Source organism: Urocampus carinirostris, chromosome 12, assembly GCF_059441175.1.
Source record: "Urocampus carinirostris isolate Australia breed hairy pipefish chromosome 12, RoL_Ucar_1.0, whole genome shotgun sequence".
NCBI classification, from domain to species: Eukaryota; Metazoa; Chordata; class Actinopteri; order Syngnathiformes; family Syngnathidae; genus Urocampus; species Urocampus carinirostris.
Window position 1 is genome coordinate 10,585,843 of NC_142360.1, and position 10,592 is coordinate 10,596,434.

The 10,592-nt window shown below is 41.1% G+C and overlaps 1 protein-coding gene across 1 annotated transcript; it reads right to left on the reverse strand.

Moving 5' to 3' along the window:
- Window positions 1-558: 558 nt before the first annotated feature.
- lrrc8db (leucine rich repeat containing 8 VRAC subunit Db) lies at window positions 559-10,324 on the reverse strand. The gene is made up of 2 exons (XM_088349626.1): window positions 9,963-10,324; window positions 559-5,979 (listed from the first exon to the last, which is right to left on the reverse strand). Exon 2 carries the CDS (start codon window positions 5,975-5,977, stop codon window positions 3,470-3,472), a length of 2,508 nt encoding a protein of 835 aa, XP_088205752.1. The 5' UTR covers window positions 5,978-5,979; window positions 9,963-10,324; the 3' UTR covers window positions 559-3,469.
- Between the last annotated feature and the right edge of the window lie 268 nt (window positions 10,325-10,592).

Consider the following 10,592-nt stretch of genomic DNA (forward strand, 5'->3'; position numbering starts at 1 on the left):
CCCACCTACCTATGACCCCTCTTGGCAAACCTCGGGGTGTTTTTTTCGTCCGATCACATTGTTCAGAGACCCAAATACATAAACATTTTCCTTTTTATAGCTTTAAGATGAAGATTCTATGTTGCAAAATCTTTAATATTTAGATAATAACGTTCAGAACGTTCCAGTTTAAAAGGAAGCTTGCTAAGTGCTGTACCTCCAATTTGGATGTGAATTGTTTTTCCTTTAAAAAACAAATGCTGGTGGAATTATCTGAATTATTTGAAAACTAATTGTTTAAACAAAACTTGTATTCATTAATGTTTAAGCCCGTAAAAAATGTTCTTTGGTTTCAGTGTACAATAAGGCATTTAATTGTATAATTGTTTAAACAAAATAAGGGTTTCTACCTCAGATATACTGACACACAAAGCAATTGAATAATTATCCAAAAGACAAACTATTATATAAAAGTGCATCTATTTAAATACTCATGAGTCGAGAAATTTGCATTTATTTTACATATATTATGAGGCTCAGAGAGGGAGCTGACATGAGTGGCCACAATCTAGCCGCTACAGGTAACACTAAAAAACCTTGTGAACAGGTGAGCAAAAAAAGACAAAAATTATGTGGTTTGGTCATTTTGAGTCGCTATAGTTTGTATTCTTCGTTGTGCTTATTAGCACTCATTTCTGATTGCACTACATAATACAGCGACGTCTAGTAATAAAATGTTATACTGGCCCTTTAAAACAACTGACTTAATGTCCTTTGTGTGCATTTTAGTATAGCTTACTAATACATTTATTTTGTTTTGTTTTTAATATTGGACACATGCAAAGAAGTTGGTTATGGATTTTAGTTCTTTACTTTGACAATTGGACCTCAACATTGTCATTATAAATATTATGTACTGTTACATCATTGTCGCTATTGGCCAATCATGTTGCTGCCCTTTGAATTTCACACACTTTAAAGTGGACCTGCCTTTTTTAACATATCCAATTCAATAAAAGGGCTTAAAAGAGGGCTTTTAGAACAGTTTGTTTTTTCTTATCCGAGAGTTAAGTCCTCGTTTGTTCTCATTTTCAAGTCCAAAATCCACTGATGTTTGAGTGTCTTATAAATGTATCACTTACAAAACAATTATATGATTTAAATTGAGATAATCTTCCGCTAGAGTAAATTTAACAGTTGATGGTCCCAGTCTTCCAACGCCTTACTTGAGATTATAAAAAATAATCCGGAATCACAACACATTTTTTCATTTTTCAGCTTTTTTAACTAGCTGAAGCCATTTATTTAAATACCACACTCAGTAGTACAAGATGTTTATCAGAGTAAAACACCAAATTAAAAAAAGTGGTTTGTGGTAGTGTAATGGTCACATGGTTTAGGATGATTGGTCCCTTTGGTCAGTGTTTGAAAACAGAACACAGTGGAATGTGTAAGCCTAAAACAAACAAACTTGTTCCAAATGACGCACTGAGAAATGTTCCGGATCAATACTATTATTTTGGTTCCCTTGCTTTCGGTCTTTAGGACTTTTCGGCCTTTGGCACAAAACGCAAGCCGCAACATTAGGCACACCAGATCAAGCCAATAATAAGGCTGACTTTTGGTTATCTTAAAATTTAAAGCAGTGTTGGGCACGTTAAATTAAAAAAGTAAGTTGTGAAAGTTACTACTCCTTCGCAAAAAAACATAATTATTCTATAGTCAAAGTAACTAGTTATCGGGCAAAGTAACCATTTCCGTGACTTTACAAATAAGTTAAATGTCAAAGAATCTGATATTTTCTGAGCAAAAATGAAACACCGCGGTGACATCTTTGACTGGAGTATATTTGGAGAGAAATTACAACTATTTTTTGGGCTCGGCTCAATTTCGGGTCGCAAACGGCTCTTCAGGTTGTTTTTGTTACTTTAATCTCTCTCTACACTACAGATTATTAAATACCATATTGCATGGAATGACTTAAGAGGGGGGGAGATAAAGAAATAAAGACAAAAATGGGAAAACAAGAAACAAAAGTAAAAATACAATAAAGATGAATCTCCTTTTCTTTCAGAGCATTTGTAAATAATATTTTGCAATCACTATTTAACTATATGATAGGCGTTATTTAGAATGGTGACATGATCGAAGGAGACGTGAACCAAACAACTAAGAGAGCAGAAAACCACACAGCTAAAAACAGCATCAGGTGTGCGGGGACACGCCATCATTGGCGTTCTACAGACAAAGTAATGCACTGCTTTAGACGGTCAGTTACGGAAACGGCATTGCTATGTCCGAAAAAAAATTACTCCCTAACTAAAACATGTAAAATCTCTTATTTATGATAGTGTTATTCCCGACACTGAAATTTAAGTACTGTCTTTTTAGTATTATCGCACCATATTTTAAATAATGTGCCCGCAGCTAACATTATTGGGTTAGTATGACCAAGAGTATTAGTAATACTATCAAAACACATAATCATTAAAATAAATTCTAAAAAATAAGAAAAAAAACATTTGGGAGTGCCAGCATCCAATTTAACAGCAGTAAAAAATGCTAAAAATTGAGAGGAATAAATGTCAGAAAGAAAAAGATTGGAATACTGCAGTTACAAAATCTTATTAAAGGGAAATTATCTGAACTGTGTCCTAATGTTGTGGCTTTATTACGGTGTGTCAACATGTTTTTGGAATTTAAGTTACGAAGAACTAATCAACTAAATCTTGTGCTAAATATAAGCAACAATAGCGGCCACGTGAACTAAATGCAGAGCCACAATAAAAAACAGAAAATCCCTGCTTCAAATGTATACAAACTTGCTCTTCACAGACTTTGGTGATCTTAACGTCTTCCTCCTGAAATGTAATGCTAATGCTAAGTTGCTACATGCATTACTTCAAGGATAACCATAACATGCGGTAATACTTTTCCTCCCAGTGTTTTCAACCATAATTTTTCAACGTTTTACCGTACTCTATGTATCTTTTGCACCAAACGGGTGCCAGCATGAGAGCTGTTAAAATTTGGGATGAGCAAGCTTTAGAAACCAGACGGGATCGCCACCTTTGCCTGACGGTGCACAGAAATCAGTGTGGAAGTGTTTTTCCTTTTTACCAAAATGCCTAAAATATCCAGTGGCGCTGCTGCCTAGACAACTGGCAGCACGGCTGACAGTCAGTACCGTGGCATTACTCACGACGGCATCACTGCTGGTCCTCCTGGTGATACCAAACAGCTGCCTATGTAACAGACAATCTGCACCAGAAAAAACGTGCTTTGGTCCAGCTCGGCTCAGTGTCATAGTATGCGCAAAATTCTTCTTGGCTAAAGAGCAGCTACATCAAACAAATGTTGGTCTAGTGCACACATGGCTTTCCATGTGATAATTTGTTCTGCTAATCAAAATACTTGAATCAACCGCCCTATTCGGCTTGTAAGCTGCAGAACATTAAAGAAAAAAAAACGGGATCACCGGCTTTACACGTTACCGTACATCTACAAAACACTTGCAGCCGTTGGCGAAAGCGGCACCGGATTCCTGGTTAATAATCTCTTTGACCTCCATGGGGAGCGAGTCAAAGAGGTGGTCCTCTACAAGCAGGCAGCATCGGCGTAGAAGGGAGCACTGGCCCAATTGCGCCGGCAAGCGATCCAGGCAGTTGCTCTTTAGCTCCAGGTGGCTTATCTGTGTCAGTTGGCCGATCCGCTCTGGTAGGACGGTGATGCAGTTGTGGCCAAGGCACAGCGTGCGCAATTTGGTGCACTTGAAAAGCTGCTTGGGAACGACCTCCAACTTGTTGCCTGTGATGGCAAAGTGCTGGAGATTTTGCAGAAAGCCCACCTCTGGGGGTACAGCAGCAATGGCGTTGTGGCTGATGTCAAGGTGCCGCAGCTTAAGCAGGGTGAACAAGGAGCTGGGTAGAGACTCTAGCTTGTTGTATGACAAGTAGAGTGACTCGAGGTTCTTGACGTGGCTAATGGAAAGCGGGATGGAGATGATCTTGTTGTGCCAAAGCTTGAGACTTGTCAGCCGCTTAAGGTGTTGGAAACTGATGACCTCCTCGATGGTGCGGATATGGTTGGACTTGAGGTCCAATTCCTGAAGGTTGTTGAGGCTGAATATGGCATGTGGGATTCGCTCCAGCTCGCAGTTGAGCAGCTCCAGCTCTGACAGGTTCATCATCTTCTTCAGGCTGTTGAGGACCAGGAGCTTAGTGCCGTCGTTGTGTACGACCAGCCTGATAAGATGTGGTGACAGATCTGTGATGTTGGTGGGAATTTTGGTGAGGTTGCTCTTCAGATGCAAAACCTTCAGATGGCGCAGGTCTCTTAGAGACTCCAGTCCAATCATTTTGTTGTTCTCGGAGTTCAAATTGCCCACCAGGTATAGCTCCTGTAAGTTCTTCAGTAGGTAAAGCCAACTGGGGATCTCAGCCACGTCTGTGAACTTGACGTGAAGGCATCGCAGGTGGTCCCGTAGAAAGATGAATGCTGTCTGCTCCACCTTGGCAGGACAGTGGTAGAAGTGGAGCTCCTGCAAGTTGGTCATTTGTGAGATCTTCGCCGTGATCTTGGCCTCAGGTATAAGCTCTAGCTTGAGGACCTCCAAGTCGGTGAGGTCAAACACAGCGTCAGGGACCCCTGACAACATAAAGAGATGCAACTCTAGCTTGTCCTGAACGTTGCGGGTCACGTGCTGCCTGAGCTTCTCAAAAGTCCACTCGTGGTTCAGGCTGATCTCCCTCAGTTTGTTCTCGCTGACCTCCGATAGGAATACGCCAAAGCGCTTAGAGTAAAGCTGATCATACTGGTCGACCATATGCAACAGAAAAGCAAAGTCGTTCTTCACGTCGGGAATGTCACTGAAGCTGCTCTCCTCGCGGACTTTCTCAAACGAGTACTCCTTGAGTGGACGTCGGAAGAGCCAAAAGAGCGTGTAGATGCAGATGACACCGTAGACGCAAATGAGCGCGATGTAGCTCACCAGCAGCTTCTTCAACATGAATGCCATGTTGTGCGTACAATGGAATTTCTTGTATCCAATCAGATGTTTGATTTCTGGTTCGCACAAGTGGTAGAAGTCAATGGAGGCAACAAACGTCATGGTGTAGCACAGAATGACAATAAACTTAACAGTCTTGATAAGAGTCTGCAGTGCGTACAAGCGGTAGATCAGATCGCTGTCCTCTACGTGAGCGCGAAATTTGCGTACCTTCTCAAAAAGCGCCTTGGCTTGCTCTCCGTCTTTCTTGTCCAGAATGGTCATGGAGGGCACCTCACTCACAAGCTTCTCGGCAGAGAAAGTGACGCCCGATTTGGTCAGCAGAGGGGCCGACTGGTTGGGGCTGCCGTCCTCGCTGCCGGTGGAGAAGTGCTTGGGGTGAGCTGAAGTCCCTGCCAGGCGCTGCTTGTTCTCTTCCGAGTCCTCACACGCCGTCTCGGAAAGAGCCTTGGTGGTCCAGGGGGACTCGAAACACTTGCCAAGGATAGACACAAAGTGCTCGATCTTGGAGCTGGTGCGGGGGTACTTAAACCAGAAATTGCTGCTCACCATCAGAATGAGCGTGTGGATCAGCGCCAGGTAAGGAAAGTATTTTGAATACCAAGGCAGGGCAACATGGTAGCACATCTGGTTGACAAAGACATACTGCTGAAAGTCCAACTTGGTCCGGAACCCAGTGGGGGCGGGCTCCTGCACTGGCAGTTGCTCTGCAGCTGGCATGAGGGGGGCCGCTTGCTCCCCAATGGAGCCTTCCTTATTCCACAACCTGCCAGACACCTCAGTCGGCGGGGCCGGTGACTCTGCAGGGACGGTGTCCAAATCGGGTAGGCAGACCACCTGGTCCCGCGTTAGCTGCATGGTCCCGGCAAATATAGCTAGCATTAGCATGACAATGCCAAGGTAGTCCATGAAGACGTCCCACCATGGTTTCAGGATGCGGTAAGTTGGCTGGATATCGTTCAGGGAAGCGACTTCGGTGAGGGTGAACATTCCTATATAGAAAAAAAACACAATACAATTACAATTATGAATTTGTGGTATGCACATCTACATTGCAGAAGCAGATATGGATATGAATGTTCAATGCCTGGCTGCCTGATGACTGTATTTGATGGAATATAGACAAAAAAGATAAGTTGGTGACACTCACAACAGATCTAATCGGGACCGTATGTGGAAGAGGAAAAAAAACGGCAAGTCAATGTTTTTCATCACCACTCGAACAAAAGAGCAGTGCGAATATACTAATTGCCTCCATAGGTCATTTTTTTCACAGCATATTAACCAAGTAGTACATGTTGTTACATGTTGACGAAGGTTACACAAACCAGACATGTTCCTTCAACTCTCAGGGACATGCTCATGCAATCGTTCTTTTTGCTGTGTTGTCTGTAAAAATGAAATAATGACCATACCACGCATGACATGTTTTCTCGAATGTCCTTTAATCAGGGCAAGCAGTTGAATCATGCTATGCAAAAAAAAAAAAAAAAAAAAGATACAAAATACAGATCTTAATTTCTTCTAAAATGATAGTTGAGGTACTGCGCAAAAATATTTTTTTACAACAAAGATGAAGCCTGTATTTATGTTGGTGTTTTTATTTATTATGGATCATGAGGAATATTAGATAATCATGATTTTTTTGTATTCACTGTTAAGAAAATATGGTTCATTGCTTTAAAATATTTGATTGCATCCATCCATCCGTTTTCTGAACTGCTTATCCTCACTCAGTCACGGGGGTGCTGGAGCTGATCCCAGCTATACTTGGACAGTAAGCAGGGGAGACCCCAAGCAGGTTGACAGGGCACACAGAGATATACAACCATTCGTTTTGGAACAATTTGGGGGTGCCAATAAACCTGCCATGCATGTTTTGGGAATGTCGGAGGAAACATGAGTGCCTGGAAGAAACCCACGCAGGCACGGACTGCATCCATTTACTCACACAAAAATAATTGTGAATGATTTTATTATTATATACAATCAACTCAGTCTACAAAACTAGGTGTAAGTGGATAGGGTACAAAAGGAATACATAATTTTTATTCAATTCTCCTAGACAAAAAATATTTGTTGAATATTAATTCCTTTTGAAATGTCAAAATCAAAATTATGATTACATTTAAATCACCAAGGGCTACCTGCTAGTTATGATTACTCAAACAGTACACTGGTACAAAGTCAAGCCAACTCACATTTATTTGTATAGCTCTTAATCAGAGTTTCAAAGGGCTGCACGGGTCACAATTACAACATCCCCTGATCTGAAACCAGTACGAGGCCAAAGAATAACTGAAAAACTTTAGCATGAGGAAATTAAGAAACCTTGAGAAGGGATTGCACATGAGGTAATTCCCCTTTTAGAATGACCAGTCTGAAAGATGTTTTATAATCAAAATAATCAATAGAGTAAAGTAACAACTGACAGTGTGCAAAAAGACCAAGACAGCAACGATTAAGCTTCCCATCACGATCAGATTAGTTGATGTAGTATCTCATTTTTTCATTTATCTATAACTTTGAGAAAATAAGAAGTCATGTTGGTGAAGACAAGTCGCCAGTTATCACCAGTGATCAGCAGAGCCGGGGCAATGAGTTTAGATGGGTCAAAGTTTAGCATGCAGCGATTGAAGGGTTGGTCGTTTTGACATTAAAAAGTGGAAGATGCTATTGCGCACTGTAATTTTATAGGCAAAAAACAATCCCTCTTCAGAATATTAAAAACAAAAAAATGGTTGTTCAAAACCGAGGGTGGGAAACTTACCAAATGGGAAATCCGATGCAATCTTTGGAGCGGTTTATTCACGCACAGACTTGGTCTCGTTTCAAGATAAAGCAACTGTGGTTTACAATACTAGTCTCGAGACAATATTTTTTCTATGTCGTTTGAATTTGGAAAGAAAAAAAGATAGATCTTTTTTTAATCTTTAGGTATTTTAGGGGGAGAAAAGTGGTAGTCTCTCACATAAAACAGTAGTAATGGGGAGTATATTGTTGTTGGGCTAGAGACGCCAGCATAACCTAAATGTGATACACCATGCAGGGCAATTCAGTGTTTATCTCTAATAAGAATAAACACCGTTACATAAAACGTAAAAATCTTTGCATTTAAGTTTAATTTAATTTGTTTTTTGTCCATGCATATCAGGCAACTACACCATTTCTCATACATGTCTTTTATACGTTATCCCCGTAAATTATAAGTTCCTTTCAATCATTTTAAATTGTGTACACCGTATAACAATTTTTATTCGGGGAAAATAAAAATCACACGGTTCACGGATCCCTTAACCAACCTGGGTAGTAGGAACACCAATTACTGTGGCTTGTGCAAGTACACCCTGGCTGGGTAGGAGTTTGCTGCACCACAGATGGTACTGGTTTCAATGAATAACAGTAGGAGGAGAAGCCTCCTAATCAGACTCAGACACAGCACCTTCATTGTTCGGTTGTTGTTTTTTGTTTTTTAATATTTCCCGCTCTTCAGAGATCACCCTGACCTCACTATTGACTGACGGGCAGTGGTGTGTGACAAAACTAATACAAAATGTTTTTTATTGTTAGACCGTTCTCATCTGGCTCATTTCGGCTCCAATATATATTGTCTTGGTAATCGGTACCAGAGAACAACGTTATTATAGTTTGCTAATATTGTCGTGGTACACTAGCAAATATCCTCAATCAAGCAATATTTTTAACTAAATGGTGGCAGTTTCTGTTACAGTGTAAAACTATGTGTAGATCAAATGAAGTCTGCAAAATACTGCACTGCTACGTATAATAAAGAGCACTTAAATTGACAATAAGCAGGGGAAGGACTAAGAAAGATGCTGGAATAAATGCTTGTATTGTTAACCTGGTAAGTAAACTTTTTTTACACAAATTATCATTTATTATGGTTATTATTATTTTGTTACCCCGATTTAGCTAACCTGCATTGGCTCCCTGTTATCTTAAGATGTGATTTTAAGGTTCTGCTGGTAGTACACAAAATCATGCATGGACTTGCTCCCTCATATCTTTCAGATTTAATTTCCCCCTATGTTCCGGTCCGGAGCCTTCGCTCTGAAAATGCTGGTCTACTAGTGATCCCAAGAGCCAAGAAAGATCCACAGGTTCGAGAGTGGTCTCCATTCGGGTCCTGGTGCAGTGGAATGCTCTTCCCACTGAGATTTGATCTGCGACCTCAGCAGAAATGTTTAAATCTAAGCTTAAAACACACTTCTATTCTATAGCATATGATTAACCTATATTTTATGTTGACAATATATGTGTATTATTTGCCCTCATGTGGGTTTTAGATCAGGGGATGGTGTCATAATAGTCTGTGGTTTGCAATAATCTGTGGTCTGCGCAGCCCTTTGAGACTCTTAGAGATTAAGAGGTAAACAAATAAACATGACTTGACTTCTACTTTGCAAGTCTTGCTGTGAGCAAATAGGTGCTACGTTGTGTTTGTAAGGTATATGTTAGCTTAATACTAGGAATTGCAATAATAAGGGGAGCAATTATGCTAAGGCTAACGGGTATGAGTTCTGTTTTTATTCAAAGGATGCTGGACTACTGTACTACATTACTGAGAGCTAGCGTATCTCTTAGGCAAGTTAGCCAGCTAGCTTGAAACAATACGCGCACTCTTTACCCAATACAGCCACACGGGTACAGTATAGTGAGTGAGTAATAAACGTGTACAGTACTAAGATTCGAATTGAAATAAATGACGCATGGTCACATTAATTTAATTGGAAACGTATTCCGGGGTCAAGGAGAAATAAGTTGCCTCGTGTCCGAGTCGTCTTTAAACGCAGCATGACTACTTCCGCATTTGTCGAGTTGAAAAAACAACACCACTACCGTCCTAATGGTGTATTTTCAACAGTCAATAAAAACACAAAAGAATAAAAATAAGATAATGAAAAATTATGTAGATCAAAACCAGTTAAATTTGACGGGAAAGAACAATACGAACCTTCGCGGCAGTCCACTCGACGCTCAGTTCTTGTCCTGTTACGCCAGAACCAAAGCTGGGCGCCGGTCGACGGCCGCGTCGAAGGTGTCCATTCTTCCTCGTCGAGTCGCCGCTTGCGCCCGTGCCCAGGCCGCCTTGTAAGCGGCTTAGGGCAGCTGCTGCTCACCCACACCCGCCTTCCTCGCTGTGGACGGTCCGGTCCGGTTTGTTCCGCTTCTGCTGCCTGTCACGGCTGACTAAGTTAGCGATGTCAGTGCGCGCACACGCACAATGTTCTGGTTCAGCTTCCCCTCTGTGGACTGCAGGTGGGAGCCGCGTGTTGCGTCTCGCGTGTCACGTGACTCTGAAAGCCCGCCATGCACCCTTGCACGCACGCGCAATCACGCAAGGGAGTGTCAAGCAACGGTAATTTAGGCCAGATAGTGAGATAACGGAGAGCCCCTATGCAACAAGTGCAGATTGAATTAATAAACAAAAAAAAAAAAACATATTTGACTCTTGATGTAATAGTCAAGTAATTTTTATTTGAATAGCCGTTAATCACAAAGTCTCAAAGGGCTGCACAGATCAAATTATTGCACAGACTATTATTTGAGACAATTATTACACAATCCCCTGATCTGAAACCAA